Source organism: Ascaphus truei, chromosome 7 (genome assembly GCF_040206685.1).
Source record: "Ascaphus truei isolate aAscTru1 chromosome 7, aAscTru1.hap1, whole genome shotgun sequence".
Classification (NCBI taxonomy): domain Eukaryota; kingdom Metazoa; phylum Chordata; class Amphibia; order Anura; family Ascaphidae; genus Ascaphus; species Ascaphus truei.
In genome coordinates this window covers 18,894,972-18,912,543 of record NC_134489.1, presented here as the reverse complement: position 1 = coordinate 18,912,543, position 17,572 = coordinate 18,894,972, and the positions used below count along the sequence as shown (strand labels likewise).

Genomic DNA, 17,572 nt, shown 5'->3' with positions numbered 1-17,572 from the left:
AATACCTGAGGTTGACCCCAGCTGACATCGTGTGATTGGCTGTTGTGGCTCCTTTGTGGCCTTGGTCACCCCTACTCATCTGTGGAGCAGTCATGGGCCTAGAAGAGACATCAATTCATGTTTGCACCAGGTGCTGGCATCCAGGTGCTGGCATCCAGGTGCTGGCATTTGTACAGTATCAATAATCCAAGGCATCTTTCAGATTTTAGCAGGACGCACGTTGTGGGATCTGTGCAGTCCTATTGCCACTAACCAATGGACTGCCAATGTCAGCCATTTAAATAATATTAAGATAATATTAATAATAATATCATTATAATATAATAATAATAATAATATTAAGATAATATTAATAATATCATTATAATATAATAATATTAAGATAATATTAATAATATCATTATAATATAATAATAATATTAAGATCTTCACAGACAGTATATTGTACCGGGGGGGGGGGGGGGAGGGGGAATGGGGTCAAACACTACAATCCCAGGAATGCTGCTCTTCTGCATGTCTTAAATAATCTGTCAAATAATTTAGCATTGAATAGGTTAAAGTTGTTCAATTGGTTTGTTTACTATATGCAGGTTATACTGCATTTAACTACATTGATTTCACCCCCTCTTTTTAAAAGTGTGGGACCCGCTTGGATTTTTTATGCAGCAAATTGGATTACAAGCTCTTGGGACCAGTACTAAACTGCGCAGGTTAATCCGGCAGCGGTATATGCCAATAGATGGCAGTGTAAATTGGACCTGGTCAAAGCTTCCACACTGTACAGAAGAGCCTGAAGGGAGGTGGCGAGGGCGGCGGTGGCTGCGATTTCCTCGCGGGCAGCTGACACTGTCTCCAACTGGGATGTCTGGCGCTTCAGCTTCTGCAGGTAACAAGGGACCAGGGCTTCCAGCACCATCAGCATCTGCAGACTGATTAAAGACAGGTCACATACCGCTTGCTTATTGGCTGTGTGTCTCTCTGCAGTCCCACTCTGCTTGCTGAGAACTGCAATGCCTTGTGTGTATATTATTTCATTAGATTCCCCAAGTTCACTGTTTGTACTTTGTTCTGGAGCTCTTACCCCATGGATTTTGGGGTGTCTGTACCCCTATATACTAAAATTGCTTTTAAACATACGGTGCTGTGTGCTTGCTGTTCACCTGGAAGAGATTAAGGGCCATATGTGACGAATGAGCATGCAATTAATTGCTTCCAACATTATAGGTGAAGTATGCATTGCTTTGAAAAGGCATCACAATCTGCTCTTTAATTGAAGGGGTTAACATATGATTTGGGATTCTGGTTTTCATTTATTGGCATTTTTCAGGTTAGAAAAAAATTAAATTGCAGCACTTGGTTTTCTTGGCGAACAAAAACATTTCTTATGTTTAAAACAACTATTAAGCTGTTTGCACAGCAGCCCTAAATAATAATAAAGTATATATGATCAGGGCCGCCAACAGGGGGGGTCTTCCGGGGTTGACGTCCCGGGCCCCGTGAATCAGGGAGCCCGGATGGGCCCGTTATATATATAAAAAAAAGTTTTAAAAAAATGGCGGTGATTTCCTGTGCGCATGTGCAGAGCCGAGGTCCCGGCTTTCGCAGGGCAAGCAGGGTGTCTCCGGCCTGCTGCCTGTGGGCCCGCTCCCCCCCGCTCCTCCCCACTCGCAATGTTGGATGATGGGGAAGCACCCCCAGCTTCCCCCGCTTGCCCCAACCCAGCTTCCCCGCGCACCAACCCAGCTTCCCCCGCGCACGCCAACTCAGCTTCCCCCACGCGTGCCAACCCAGCTTCCCCCGCGCGCGCCAACTCAGCTTCCCCCACGCGTGCCAACCCAGCTTCCCCCACGCGAGCCAATTGAGCTTCCCCCGTGCCCGCCTCCTGCTCCGGGCAGTAGCTGCGGAATTAGCCTGCCAGTCTCGCCCCCCCAGCTGCCTACCTCCCGCAACCCCTCTCCCCCCATGCCCCCCAAGCCTACCTCCCACCCCGGGCAGCAGCCACGGGGATATAGGGGGCAGGGGGGGAAGCATCTGGCGGGCAAGGAAGAGGGAAGCAGCACCCACCTGGTCAAGGTCAGTCACCCACCCAGGCAGTCACTCAATCACCCACCCACCCAATCACTTACAAAGTCACTCACCCACACACCTAGTCACTCACCCATCCAACTCACCCACCCTGGCAGTCACCCACCCAACTTACCCACCCAACTCACCCACCCTGGCACTCACTCAGTCACCCACCCACCCAGTCACTCACCCACCCATCCAGTCAATTCACCCACCCACGCACCCAGTTACTCAGTCACCCAGTCACCCACCCACCCAGTCACTCAGTCGCCCACCGAGTCACCCACCCAGTCACTCACCCACCAACCCAAGCAATCACCCACCCAGTCACTCAGTCACCCACCCACCCAGTCACTCACCCACCCACCCACTCAGTCACCCGCCCACCCAGTTACTCAGTCACCTGGTCACTCAGTCACCCACCCACTCACCCACCTACCCAGTCACTCACTCACCCAGTCACTCACCCACCCAGTCCCTTACACAAGTCACTCACCCACCCAGTCACTCCGTCACCCACCCAAGTCACCCACCCACCCAGTCACTCCGTCACCCACCCACTCACTCCGTCATCTGCCCACCCAGTCATTCAGTCACCCACCCAGTTACTCACCCACCCAGTCACCCAGTCACCCACCCAGTCACTCAACCACTAACTCACCCACCCACCCAGGCAGTCACCCACCCAACTCAACCACCCTGGCAGTCAAAAGTCACCCACCCAGTCACCAACCCAGTCACTCAGTCACCCACCCACCCAGTCACTCAGTCAAGGTCACTCACCGACCCACCCACGTAGTCACTCATCCACCCACCCATCCAGTCACTCAAGTCACTCACCCACCCACCCAGGCAGTCAGTCACACACAGGCAGTCAGTCACCCACCCAGTTTGTTGACAATATGAAAATAAACAGATTGCATTGTAGTGTTTTTTTCTGTATTACAATAAGAAAACAGTAAACTAAAAGTTGCGCGCTAAAAAATATTTTTTCGTGGTAGGTGCGCTATGGGTTCGGGGGGTGGGGGGCTGCTCCTTTCATTAGTCCTGGGCCCCATGATTTCTGTTGGTGGCCCTGTACATGATGTTGTTGATAATAAAAATACCCTCAAACTGAAATCCTTTGTAAGGCAATAATAGCGTGCCCTTTTTTTTAGGTGGTTACAGCCTAACGCTCCCTGTGTTAGTTGCTTCCTCATCATGAGTCTCTCTTCATGTATCTAGTTACCTTCTGAATGACTCTGGAGCATACGCTACCACTGTGACACAGAGCTTGATGCACTCGCTGATGGAGAAGGCCATGTCTTCATTCCCATAGCAGAAATCTGGAATCAAATGATGTGTTATTAAATAATAGGTTCTGCGTTGTGACAGAAAAGACAACGCCTGCACTTGGCTTCTACTTGACTGACCATGACAACCCTGCAAATAATATCAAAGATATCCTGGGTGAGAATACTTTGGTAAATACAAGACTACAAATTCCGGGGTGCATCATTTTGGCAGATAACAGCACAGGACTAAAACACATATGGAGGGTTTGCAAAAGTTTTATTTATGAATCTCCTTAATTGATCATTATGTTTCCACTCTATAGTCAAGACAACAGATACAAAACCAGAGCAAGACCTGTGTGAGTAGTGCTGAAGTGGTTACCTAATGATTTCAGCGGCCGTTCTGCTTTCACAAGCTCCAGAATATCGAGGATGTCAGCTGTGTCTCCCTCCAAGGACTGTAGAAGGTCAAAGAGGCACTGGGCAGACACCCCTTTACTGGGGGAGCCACTGTTCGCTCCATCCTGGATAAAGTAATGTTAAGTTAGAAGCAGCAATGCCGCCTGGTTGAAATCACACTTGTGAAAATAATCTTGCCAACCATTACTTACAATATTATATTATTGGTTTAATCACCACAAAACATACCTTTATCTCCCAAAGCATTTGGTAATTAATCATTTTGACTAAAAGCTCTTTGGGTTAGTAATAACAGCACAATAGATAGATAAATAGATAGATACATTGACATGTAGCTAGAAATATGAGCATGTAAAGATGGACAGATCGACAGATAGATAAATAGATAGCTACAGGACTGTAAAAATGTCTCTTACCTGCACCGGTCCCCCGAGAGAGGTTACCTGTCCAGCTCGGTTGTCGGTGCAGAAAGACGGTGGCAACTGCAGAACCTCTTCGGACACAGAGCTGTCAATCACTACTCTGCTTCTCAAAGTCGTGCCCCACAATGCCTTGCATAGCGTTACACAGGACATTATGGGGTGTGGCTTCAGGAAGCAGAGCTCTGGACAGCTCTGATTCCCAAGAAGATCTGCAGCAGCAGCGATCATTTAGCCCCAAACGCCCCTCTCCCCCCTCCCCCCCCCATTTTTCACTCATCCCAGATACATAGAAAAATGAGCATTAACAGATAGATAGATAGATAGATAGATAGATAGATAGATAGATAGATAGATAGATAGACCAGGGTTCATAAAGCTCCAATTGAGGATTTTGCACCTGATCCTGCATTAACTGTCATTGGCTTGAATTGCCATTTACGCCAGATCTGGTATGAAACCCCACCTCCGAGCTTGATAAATCTGCCCCATAGATAGATAAAGTAGCCAACCCTTACAGGAAACTCTAGTAGAGGAGCCACACTGGCGAACAGCTGCAGAACAAAGGGCTTTCGGTGAAGTATATAAAATTGGCGACAGGCGAATTCAATGGCTTGGCGGAGCTGTGGGTTACTTTCATAGTCAGCATAGACCTGAACGGAAGACGTTTAGAAGAATTAGCGAATGAACACACTGAACTCCAGATATTCCCAAGTGGCTTTTTATATATGTCAAATGACACAGTAACACTATTAATGAGCACTGGGGTGGAGAATCTCTAGTACTTGGGACACATTTTTTGGAACCATCACTATCAAATTCTACAAACTAAATTTGTATAAATTGCAGTTTACTTGCATTACATCCCAAACAAGGGAGTGCTAGTGTTAAATATCTCAAAGCTTGAATGGCCTTATTGTAATATGGCTTATACAGACCCACTAGTGTACTTCATGGTGAGTTGGACTGAGCTCTATGTAGAATGATGATTAACAGACTTGCCTGCAGCATGGTGGGCAGGATCCACTGGTATCCACTGAGTGAGAAGAGGTGGTTGAAGTGCACGGCAGTGTTGATGACAGTTGCAGCGTATTGCCTGAGCAGGGAGCTGTCCTCTGGGTGAAGGATCAGAGCCCCATTAAAGACGTTCAGGAAGAGCATGATCTCATCACCCCAGGGGAACTCACTAGGCATTCCCAAGAACATCTCCTCCAGGAGCTTGATCCACAGACTCTTCTGCAGTGTGTCAAGGCCAAACAACTCCTTCCCAGCTGGAGGAAGAGCAGAGGACAGGGGATGAGTATCAGTCAGAAAAAATTATTCCTCCCTGAATTGTGTCATGAGTCCCTCTTGCAGTACTCCTCGCAGACCTGTGGGGGCGCACATAGGAGTTAGGTTCTGACTTTGCCCGTTAGAACTAGAATTGTCAATGAGGCCAGCTGCTATCCTACTGTAGGTTGGCTATAAAACCCCACCCATCCTGTTTGGTCTTTGCTTGTCAAATGTTCTGTTTTACAGGTCAGGTGTCAGGTTATTATTTTCCCTAGCGCTGCGTCTTTCCCTGTTCCTCTTCACTCTGGCTCTTAGTTCTACTGACATTCGGGTACATTTTTGTTTTTTGTCTTGTATTCCCTTTGCACTATTTTGTCTCCTTGTTTATTATTTTGTCCCTTGCTATTTATTGCTGTTGCATGTAGAACTGCATTTCCTGCACCTTATCTTGGTTGTCCTGTTTTTTCCCTTAGCACTATTGTCTCATGTTTATTATTTAGCTACCATAGCTTTTTGGTGCAGCTCTACACATTGTGCAGACTCCATTTTGTTTTCTCTGTCTTGTTATTTTTTGTGTTATATTAAACGCTATCAGTTTCTATATATTTCAGACTCCTATCTTTTGTGGGTTTGCATGCTACCTCAGAGGGTTCCATACATCCTGATAATTAGATTGTAATATGTTTCACTGCCACAGGGGGAGACTTGGTCAACACAACTTAATCTTTTCGAAACAGACATAAAATGTATTATGTTAACCCCGTCAGTGGTAACAGGGGCAGCGACAGACAGAAATGGATAATCTGTGCAATTAGAGCTGTTTAAATGACAGACAGTTTGCTTTGCAAAAATTCTTGCAAATGTTTTAAGTAATTAAAAAATTGGAGAAATGTTGGCAATTTTCTGATTTGCAGATTTAGAAATGAGAACATTTCAATTTAGTTATGTGAATAGTTATGAATATTGGCAAATTTTTATCAATACAGGAAAATTTCCTAAGTACAGCTCAACCCCGTTATAGCACGATCCGCTATAACGCGGATCTGCTTATAACGCGGTGTGAGCTTGGAACCCAAATATTATTATTTTTTGCCAAACTTTACACACACACACACACATACACACACACACACACACAAACATACACACACACACACACACACATATACATACACCCCCCCCTATCTCTGGTGGTGCTGGGGATCATGGTGTGGCTGCTGGGGGAATGTGCCAGGGCTGCCGGCGCCCCACTCCTGCCTCCTCCCTCTAACCAATATGCCTGGGGATTGTGGTGGGGCTGCTGGGGGATTGTGGTTGGGATCAAAGAAACTGTATGTCAAGGGCTGAAGTGTCAGCTCTTGGGTCTAGTTGTGCGCCCTAATGTATTGTCCTGTATTTCTGTTCCCACGGTTCCCTGCAGGAATGTAAGCTTGGGATGCCAGGAATAGTTAGGATCCATGTTAGGAAATAGTTGCAGGACAGGGACTTTGGGACCAGGACAGGGACTTTGGGACCTAGGGTTAAAAAGTGTATTGTGTTGCTGACCAGGGTAGCCGGTATTACTGTTATGTTACCTGCAAATAGTGTACAATTTGTGGGTACCCGTCTGTACATAAGGACGGGGAGGGCTATGGAAGTCCGATGTAAAGTATAGCAAAAACCTGACTTGTTTGTGGGCTTTTCCTGTTCCTTGTCCCACAAACATGAAACTTTGGGAGTGTAAGTTGCAGGTGGGATATTTGGGTCAAAATGTATTCCTTCTGTTTGCAGGAGTTCGGGGACAAAGTTACCAGAGGTCCGGTAATTCTCCCCGACGTGCAGGTGTGATTTGCGGGTATGCGAGGTGAATTACACCGGGGCTCTCCAGTGTCCCCCAGAATCCTGGTTTTTGAGCCCGGGTATCCCAGACCCATTTCCCTCACAAGTATAAGTTTCCCCAAGGACAGTATTACAGTATGTTTTATAATGTTTTATACGGTATGTATAAATGTCTATGCAGTCACCTCTGTACCTGGTTCCCAGAATGTGGACTGGCATTTCAAGTTCTGCAAACCTGCCTTGCTACACTCAGCACCCCAAACATCTTGCAGCCTTTTGTCAAGCCTGGTCATTTACATAGGTGCCAGGATGTCTGCATAGACATGGAAGTTTAAAGGAGGAAGGAGGTCCAGAGAACAGGGGGCACCCCACTGGGGCCCCTCTGTAACGGCCAGACCTGTTGGAGCCTGCCCAGTGGGTGGGATATGAATTAGCCGGGGGAAGTTGCTCCTTGTGGGCACGTTTCCCACTAGGCATGAGGTGCCAGGGAAGCTGAGCCTAGCTGAGGACAAGTTCTGAGGAATAATGTTACTTGTTCCAGGTTTATTCCAGTGACGTGGAGCGGACAGGGCAATCCTTTGCTGAAGCAGGCGCCCTGCACCTAGTTGAGGCTTGTTTTCAATCCCAGTAAGTGTGTATTCTGTCTGTATTTTGTATTTTATTGTGTGTGCGCTGGTTACTCGAATAAACCTCATTTTATTCCACCATCTTGTTTTGCCTAGTCAGTGAATGATCCCAGAAAAATATAAATGTGTTAAAGGTCCTGGTCTCCCATGACCGTTTTGGTCATACAGTATCTATGTGCAATGTAGAGAATCCTTAGTCTGTCCCGATGTAACAGCAAAGACAAACAGTGAGAATGGATACTTTTTTCAGGTCAATTTTCAGAAATGTAGAACAAACGTATATCTGTCTTAGATAAATATATGAATAAATAATAAGCTTCCCGTAAATATTTGCATATTGTTGCAAGCTTGTAATCGGCATATTTCAAACGTTTTCCCTTATTTCCAACCGAGCCAACAGGAGCGGCTTTTAAGGCTTCCTTTTAATAGCCAGATCAGCACAGACGATCTATTAGAATTGCAATATGTTTCATTAAGTCCCAGCCTGCAGTTTTACTGGTTCAATTAAGGAATCCTTAATAGAGCCAGCAAACCACGCTTGGCAAATTGACTATGTTGATGTTTGTTATCATTATCAGTAGATGATGTGTTGTGTAAATACCTTGGGGATCATTGAAGAGCGAGAATTCTGCATCGATGGCACTGCGGGGGAAGGACGGCAGGCGTAGGAGGTCCTCTTGCAGCATGGAGACGTGAGATTGCTTATGAGCTGTGGGTATCTTCTGGGTCAGTGATATCAGGAAAAGTACTCGCCCAACTTCCTCCAGCTTCCGGGTGAACACCTGATAACGCACAAACCCTTCACAGAGCAGCCCATCCAAAGAACACTCTCCCATGATATCCTCCACACAGCTGGCAAATGGTACTTGGCTTATTCATTTATTGGTTGGCTATGTGCAATAATGTGCAGTAATTCTTAACTTAAGTGATGCTTGACAAAATTGCCGACTGTTAATGGTTCATCTGATTCACATATATCTGGTATTGTCCCTGAGTTTTAGACTGGCCATTTGATTGTCGGAGCGACTAACCTGTTTCTGTATCAGCTCTTGGCCCTTTTCTGGGGGCATGTGTATCAAGTTCAACTGTGGTGAAACTGACCTCCGAAAGGGATAAATGTCACGAACGTAGGTCTAGAAATGGAGAAGGAGGAAGACCAGAAGCAGAGATGACAACAGGTAAGGATCACGTGGCTCGTATCCTCTGCCCATTTTCTTCATATATTTTGACATAACTCCCTTCTTCCATAGGCTTGTCTTGTGTGCTGTGCACTTCAAATTCTGGCACGTTATCTATAATCCTTGCAGCCTATTCCAGCATGCGGTCGTGCGGCCGCGTGTGTCTATGCGAACGCGCATGCACGTGCTGCATGTTTTTTGCATGTATACAGGCATACCCCGATTTAAGGACACTCACTTTAAGTACACTCGCGAGTAAGGACATATCGCCCAATAGGCAAACGGCAGCTCACGCATACGCCTGTCAGCACGTCCTGAACAGCAATACCGGCTCCCTACCTGTACCGAAGCTGAGACTATAGAGCCTGTTACACATGCCTTATTTACATCAGTTATGCACGTATATGATGATTGCCGTACAGTACATGCATCGATAAGTGGGGAAAAGGTAGTGCTTCACTTTAAGTACATTTTCGCTTTACATACATGCTCCGGTCCCATTGCGTACGTTAATGTGGGGTATGCCTGTACTATACTGTAGAAGCTGTGAAGGTACAGTGTTTGTGTGTTTATGTGTGCTTGTGTGTGTTTGTGTGTATGTATGTATGTGTAATTTATTATTTATTAAAAAAAAAACATTGGTAAAAATAAAATATTTATTAAATTTGTGTAGACACACAAATACATACACACATATACATACAGTACATACACATCCATACATATATACACACACACACACATATACATACAGTACATACACATGCATACATATACACACACAAACACATATACATACATTCAGTGCCGGTAGCGGCGCGAAAAGATGAATTTCCCTGTCTTCGCTGCTGTCTGTCAGCTCCCCGCTCACTGCCGTGCGTGCGCGCGCGCGCGGCACCATTATAGAAAGGCTGACTTTTGTCAGCCAACAAAAATTCCGCGCGCGCACTGCGTAGCGCGCGCCAGGCACTATGCTGTTTAATGAATCTACCATGGATTTGGCAAAGAAGGATATTCCCATGGAGAAGGAAAAGGTTCCTAGTGATTGTGCTATCAACCCATGTACTAGTATAATATCTTTTGTTTTTAGACCCTCTGAAATCTATTTACTAAAAGCATCAAAACCGAGTCAGACTGGTGGGAAAATCCGCACCATGTTAATCAAAGAAAATTAATCCTATTAAGAAAAAATTGATTTTTTTCCATTCGATAAATCCAATGTCATTCTTTTCCACTGGTTTTATATTCTTTTAGCTGTTTTGTGCTGAAATTAAATAGCACCATTTGATATGTGGTCATTCAATAAACCTTGATACTGTGTGAAAATTAGATTTATACCACAACCGGTTCTTGCAGACTATTTTCCCGCACACAAACCTTTGTCTCACCTTGTTATAATGGATCAGGTTCCAGCGTTTGTCCATCAGAAAGTAATTGGCAGACTGGGAATCAGCTATATTGAAAAACTCCAGGCATTCCTGAGTTAGAACAGAGAGATAAGCAGATGTGAGGTGTCTGATACCTCTGCTTGTAGATTAATCAAACACAATCCCCCTGGAGGGTCATTGTATCTAACTTCACTTTTTCTGTTCTTTACATTTCTTTTGTGATAATATTTTTCTCACCTTCAGGAGAGCTTCAAACTGTGTATCTTCGTGCACTGGTAGCTGCGTAGGGATATCACACTCATTCTGCCCATGCACCACTAGAGTCTTCGTGCCTACAAATAATTGTCAATTGATGACATAGCCAAATTGTAATACATCTTAACCTCAAGTCAAAGGGCTGCTAATGGCAGTGACTATGGGCATCTCCTCACCTGGCATGGACGCAGTGACCAGAAGCTTAACCTCACACTGCTCCTTCTTCATGGTCTGCTTGAGATCCTTAAAGAACAGACCCTCCACATACCCAACTACTTCCCAGAGAAATGTCAGCGTAGCGGAGATGGCATCCATGCCCCATTCACATGGGGTGCGGACAAAGTACATGATCAGGCCGACCTAAAGGTAAAAATGTTCAGAGACAAGTCCTAAGGTTGAACACAGAGTAAAGCTCCTATGGAAGATTCCCCGATGCCAAGGTAACAATAATATGACCAGTGGAAAGTCTAATTCAGAGGCGGAATTAACAGAAGTGATGTATTATATGACTTAGATTGCAAGCACGGTGACTTTACTGTCAATGTTTCACATTTCCTTTACGTATAAATGATTCTGCATATTTTCTTATTCCGACCCCTCTTTCTTCAGTATGGCCAAGGTAAAGTCTTACTTCACGTTGTACAATACAATGTGTTTAAATAGAGCTCACCAAGTAGTTGAATAGGATGTGAGAGGTTTGAGCAGGGAAGTCCCCAATGTTCAGAAGCAGCTTTCTGAGCATGTATATCAGCTCATCCTGAAACAAAGGTATTACTGGCTGTATTATCTCAGAGGGATAACTCCAGTGGTGTTCATCAAATACGAATCAATTACTATTGATGATAATAAATAGGACAACTTAACATTTCTCTGTCTCATACAGGGCTGGGTGACATACTCTCTGACACCATAACAAAAGCATGTTACCTGTCGGTTACTGATGGTAAGTTTCTCCAGGAAGTGCCGGAGGACCGTGGAGGGGTCCTCAATCAGACAATTCCACAGCACCTGCTGGGCCACCGCACTTACTGTGTGACCGACAGAGAGAGCAAGATTACACAGGATGATGTGTGAAAGGTAATTAAACAGAGACAGAATGAAAGAGGTAGGAAATACAATGAAACAGAGAGGACAAATGAGATAAGGAGAAGCTTGAAATAGTAGAAGCCACAAAATATTGGTGATGTGCTTACATTTCTTGAAAAACTCTTTCAACCCATTATCACACAAATTAGATTGAAGAAATGCTTATATTGAGAAGGTTACTAAAGAGAGTCACTCATAGGGTAGGCCAAGCATGGCCTGGACGTTCCTCTAGGCAAAACTTTATTTCATTGTCTATGGATACATGATATGGTAACTTATCATAGAGAATAGTTGTCTTGGCAATACCATAGATTATTTGAATATGACCAGGCTGTTTTCTATAAACCAGAGGCTGGAAGTGACATGGACACTTTGTTGATAAAACACAAGAGCAGGGTCTGAAAAGCAAGGCTGCCAGGATATAGGCCAGGCCATATAAAGAAGGGCTGCAACATCCATGCAAGATCGTACCTGCTACACCATCTTCACGAACCTCACCATCCTCCATCAGGTGGACAATGGGCAGCACGGCAGCACAGATACATGCTGGGAACACAGGCTGGGGTGGCTGAGGCACATGGTGATTTGTAGTGTGCTCTGTGGCATGCTCCTCATCTGTGCAACAAATGACGTAGAAATAGAGGCTTTGCACAGACAGACACTGGACCAAGGAAGCATGTTTTATGAAGAGGGCTGTCACTTATAGCTTTAGTCCACAGCTTGGACACACACATAATTTTTCAAGACGGATTAACAGTCTAAGGCTAAATATATTTAAAAATAAAGTAATAAACTTTTCACACATCGCTTGTTATCCCACTGACTTTAATAGTGCTGCTAATATTCAGTAGCAGAACTACAACTCCCAGCATTCCATGCTGCTAATAGGGTCTGGGTAGAGATTCTTCCAGATACTGCTCAGAACAGCCTGTAGACTTGTACTGGCCAGCTTGACTAGTGAAGACTCTGTTGGAAGTTGGAAAGCCCTGTAAGAGCCTCCTGTGTTATTTGATATTTATCAGGGTGCCATTGGGAGAAAGAAGTAAGAAAAAAATAGGGTGCTCAACCCCAGACAACTTCATCCAGATAACAACTGTTATTGCAGTATAATCAATTCCATGAAGACACCAATGGTAGTGGGTATAATATATAGACCTGTAAGTCACTTGAAATGAACACATAAAAGTACTCAACTATTGCAGTCTTAAAGTCTCTTACCCACTCACATCATCTCCAGGAATAGTCAGTTGCGTGCCAGCCATGCAGGGAAATCCAGAAGCAGCAAGAAAAGAACAAATAGTGCACAGCCAGGGAGCCAGGTGGAGATAAAAAATACCTTTTATTTCAGTGCATAGCTGATGACATCTTCACCCCCTTGGGGACAGAAAAAAAACACACCTCCTACGCGTTTTGGACCGGTAGGTCCTTTATCAAGGAGTACTCCTTGATAAAGGACCTACCGGTCCGAAACGCGTAGGAGGTGTGTTTTTTTCTGTCCCCAAGGGGGTGAAGATGTCATCATCTATGCACTGAAATAAAAGGTATTTTTTATCTCCACCTGGCTCCCTGGCTGTGCGCTATTTGTTCTTTTCTTGCTGCCATTGGGAGAAAGATAGACATTGTAGACAGGCAAGGACTACTTGGCCCATTTAATCTGGCAATTCAAGTTAAAAAAAGCTATTGAATACATGTTACACTATGATATGAATGTTAAAACACCACAGAAGTTGTGTGGGTCAGAGCTTTGTTACAGATGCATCGCTAGGTGGCACTGTAGCTTCAAGCCTCACCTTCAGCACTGGCAGCCGAGCGTATGGACCACACAGAGCCTCGGCGGAAGGAGTAGTTCCTGTGTGAGGTGCTGGAGGTGCAGGATGGACTGACTGACAGGCGGCGGGAGTTCAGATTGGTGACTTCTTCTACTGGCAAACACAATGAGGGAGGTGAAACCAGCACTACACAACAATCACTCAATGCCACGCAAGGCACAATGACATCAGCCAAATGGGCTACAGGTGCAGGTCTGGTAACTTACACACAGTCAGGTTGGACTGCCCTGGGTGCTTGAAGGGATGTGCTGCAGCAGTCCAGAATTATCGCATATACAATCAGCACTCAGATCATATAAAATCAGCCCTCTCGTGGACTTAATAACTTATTTTATATAACTCGTTGGTCTCAGTGTCATTTTTAACTCAGCACTGAAGCTTTGCAATGACTGCAGCATTTTTACCATAGTAAGGTTTCAGCTACTGTAACCCCAATAAAAAGCAGCACTGTACGTGCTTCATATTCCAGAATACTTTCTATAGTGATATTCAGAGATACATTTCTGGGCCTCATTTTGCAAACGGTGTTAAAGCAGCAAAACATGAACAATTCTGTGTCTTTTAAATAAATCAGTTCTGTAGTATTAGATAATACTGTCTGCATTTTTTTTAACTACTAATGCCATTTTTAATTACTTTTGTTAATTTTTTTTTTTAAATGTACTGATCATCCTTTTGGTTGCTACAGCAACAATTTAGAAAGTCATATCCACTTCCTTTTTTGAAACAGGCTCTGACACACACCTTTTTGAACTGTGCACTTTGGCAACAAAGTATCACAAACAGATAAGTTGCTGTGTTCCAAACAGCAGACTGTATATTACTCTGAAAGCTGTAACAATAATGTAATACACTTAGTAATATAATGTTACATATCAGCTGCAGCATTTCCCAGACTGCGGCACAAAGTTAGAAGGCGGCCATTTTGTTAGGCACACAATCAGGATTTAGACAGATTTATAACAGGAGCATCAAAAGATTGCCAGCTTAGGTAAGAATGTAGAATTATCACATGATTTACATATTTAAATAAAAGGGAATGCAGTATTGCTGCTTTAAACAAATCCTACACTGGAAAACTGAAGACAAAATGATTTCACTTGTTACTACGGACAGGTTTTTTTAAGCTTTGGTTTTTGATGCTTGCAAATTTTACTCTCTTAATGGGACCGTTCCTTTAGGGTCCCCAAAGCTGCCTGCAATATTGTAGGTAAATTAACAGTACTTGCATTTGCAAATGAATTGATTATTCCTAGTGTGGTGGGTGTGTGCAAAGACTTTCAGCGGCACATAAAAGCAAACTTAAAAAAATGATATTTCTCTTTGCAGTGTTAACTTTGCATTAGTGTTGTCCAAATTCAGTAAATACAGTATTACTGTACATTGCAGGAGTCAAATGCATCTGTTTTGTTTCTTTGTGCATTTTTATACAAGGGAAGCTTGCAGCTCCCAAACCATCTCAAACTGTATGACACCGCAGACCACTTAAATATTAATAAACATTTGGATACTCGCATACTCCCACCCAGCTCTGCTCATCCAGTAATGTATATGTATGTATCACATATAGTTAAAAAATACTGGACATGTACATATAAATTAGTAGAGTTAGAATAGGCTCAATATGAAGGAGTGAGCATGGCCACCATCAAGTGGCAGGACCACAGCTTGAGGACCCCTACCAGAAGGGTATGTTTAATGCTTTTCCCATATACCAGCCCACATATCCCACAGCACACCTTCCTCCTCTTGCTCAGAGTTAGGAGAGCAACTGGGTTCGTAGCAGGCCTCCTGTGTGACTGGGATGGCTGTGATCAGACTGGCCTCTCTACCCAGCCGCTTCTTCTCCTCCTCTTGCTGCAGGTTCTTGAGAATGTGCTCAGCCCGCTGGTGGGATCGGGATACAGCCCGAGCGGAGAAGGATTTCTGGAGGCAAATTATGGAAGGAGAAGAGAGGAACTTACAGTAGCAGCCCATCCAAATAGCTGCTGGCAAAGCAAAGGGTCCTTCAGGATTGAAGGCGATCACCAAGTGTTAGTAGATATATCTCAATCCTAAGTATGTGTAATACCAAAACATGCTAATAAAATACTTTGTACAAAAATAGATATATTTTGTACCGAAGTATATAATGGAAGCACATATAGTCCAACATTTTGGCTGTCATTAGTGGCTTACAAAATGAGTCTTACTCTGTGTGATTTAACAATATCTACAGTTTTTAAATATTGGGGCAATGCTCTCTGAGTTGTATTTTACAGAGATTTATGTAATATTTAGGCTATAAAAAAAGAAACGGAGATTGTTTTTCTAAAATTGATCCCTTTTGGTTTCAAAATAAAGTGTATCTGTAAGTTTGTTAATAAGTAACTAGTGGTACTCTGGGTGTGAAAATTAAAAAGTAGTGTACAATATATGTACCAGGGAATAATGTATCACAGTCTCCTGGCCACAAAAGCCAGGGCAGAATCTGGGCATAGAACCGCATCAGATTTATCAATAGATTATCTGACAACTGGTGTTTTACAGTTTTACTCACAGATTGGTCCTCGTTGATTGGATCTTGGACACTTCCACTGCTCTGTGGTACCCAGGGTGGGTCAAACATTGGCACAGAGGGCATCCCCAGGATGGGAGAGGGTAGAGTGAAGTTAATACTTGGAGGAGGGATCTAACACAGAAAGATAGAGAAGGTCAGCAGCAAGTAAGGACACGTTTATAGTCCCGGCTACGGTGACGGCGTGTCAAAACAAGTTAATTTAATCCGCTGCGTACGCCTGTAGTGGGTGCGAACGCGACGGTGCAACACAGCGACCACAGTCGCTGGAAGTCAATGGAAACTGAGTTTTTCGGCGACCGTGTGACGTGAGCGGTTCAGCCAATGAGGGTGAACTGCTCATGGCCACGCCCCAGCCACCCCCCTGCCACCCCCCCCCCCAGTCGCCGTCTCTCGTGTCTCCTACACTATAAGCTTAAATCGCTTTTGCGACGGATGACGTCACGCCGTTGTGTCGCCGTAGCCGGGACTATAAGCGCGGCCTAAGACTCACTTCAGGCAGCCCAATGCCCCAGTGTAGTAAAACCAAGTGCATGATGCTGTTCCACACCTTGTATATCTGTTGGGCTCCTTCTTCCATCCGGGACCAGACCTGGTACCTGAACCTCCAGAGAGTGTGGAACTTCAGGATAGCATTGAGCCTCTGCACTGTCTCTGGGTGCTGGAACTCCGAAGTTAGCATATCAGAGACAGCGTCCGGCACTTTCACAGCACAGAGCAGGAACATGGCAGCTGCATGAGATCAGATACAGCAGGGACTAAGGAGCTTATCCTGTATCAGCCGAAGTAGTCAATCGGCTGTTTTTGACCAAAAACATCCCTATCGGCCTCTTCGACTGATACAGAGTAAGTCCCTATGTTTCAAACTCCACAAAGTGATGCATGATACACAATGGATGTTTCGTGTATCATGTAGAATACACATCATGTTGTGTTAATGTATCAGTGACCTCTGTATCAAGTTTTGCTGCTTTAGCATCATTTGCCTATGTGAACGATATGGGGAGTTGCTATAGGAAGGAGTTATGGGGGTATTATAGGAAGTACTCTATATTAAACATAGACAAGCCCCACGGCTCAGCATTAGAAGTAAATGTGACTCAGTGGGTGCAACTAAGGGAAGGTTGGGAACAAAAAGGAGAACCCACAGAGGGGTTGAAGAGTGGAGTCCACACATTATCACTGCTTTCCCTGCTAACAGTAATAGCCTTAGTAATTCATTACAGTTACTGTACCACCAACAATTGTGTCTACCGTATGGGCAATTAGACTCATTCATAGCTATATTTATAGCAATCACTGTGACATCTCAGAGATTGTGCACCAAGTACGGGACTCCACTCTTCATCCCCTCTGTGAATACTCCTGTACAGAGCAACCGGA

The 17,572-nt window shown here is 44.4% G+C and overlaps 1 protein-coding gene across 23 annotated transcripts in view; it reads right to left on the bottom strand.

Annotated features, from left to right (window-relative positions):
- The window catches only part of UNC80 (unc-80 subunit of NALCN channel complex), a 118,187-nt gene that overhangs the window by 37,852 nt on the left and 62,763 nt on the right, over window positions 1-17,572 (bottom strand). For 20 of the 23 annotated variants that reach the window (XM_075607169.1, XM_075607173.1, XM_075607177.1 and 17 more), the window contains 18 exons: window positions 16,740-16,921; window positions 16,172-16,303; window positions 15,372-15,558; window positions 13,594-13,725; window positions 12,275-12,418; window positions 11,645-11,745; window positions 11,388-11,474; window positions 10,894-11,077; window positions 10,700-10,794; window positions 10,463-10,552; window positions 8,928-9,029; window positions 8,498-8,678; window positions 5,183-5,451; window positions 4,699-4,833; window positions 3,724-3,865; window positions 3,296-3,392; window positions 759-929; window positions 6-98 (listed from right to left, as the gene is read on the bottom strand). In XM_075607169.1, coding sequence (XP_075463284.1) covers window positions 6-98; window positions 759-929; window positions 3,296-3,392; window positions 3,724-3,865; window positions 4,699-4,833; window positions 5,183-5,451; window positions 8,498-8,678; window positions 8,928-9,029; window positions 10,463-10,552; window positions 10,700-10,794; window positions 10,894-11,077; window positions 11,388-11,474; window positions 11,645-11,745; window positions 12,275-12,418; window positions 13,594-13,725; window positions 15,372-15,558; window positions 16,172-16,303; window positions 16,740-16,921 — 2,524 coding nt within the window. The remainder of the gene's footprint in view (window positions 1-5; window positions 99-758; window positions 930-3,295; window positions 3,393-3,723; window positions 3,866-4,698; window positions 4,834-5,182; window positions 5,452-8,497; window positions 8,679-8,927; window positions 9,030-10,462; window positions 10,553-10,699; window positions 10,795-10,893; window positions 11,078-11,387; window positions 11,475-11,644; window positions 11,746-12,274; window positions 12,419-13,593; window positions 13,726-15,371; window positions 15,559-16,171; window positions 16,304-16,739; window positions 16,922-17,572) is intronic. The other 3 variants (XM_075607170.1, XM_075607187.1, XM_075607192.1) reach the window with 1 other exon arrangement.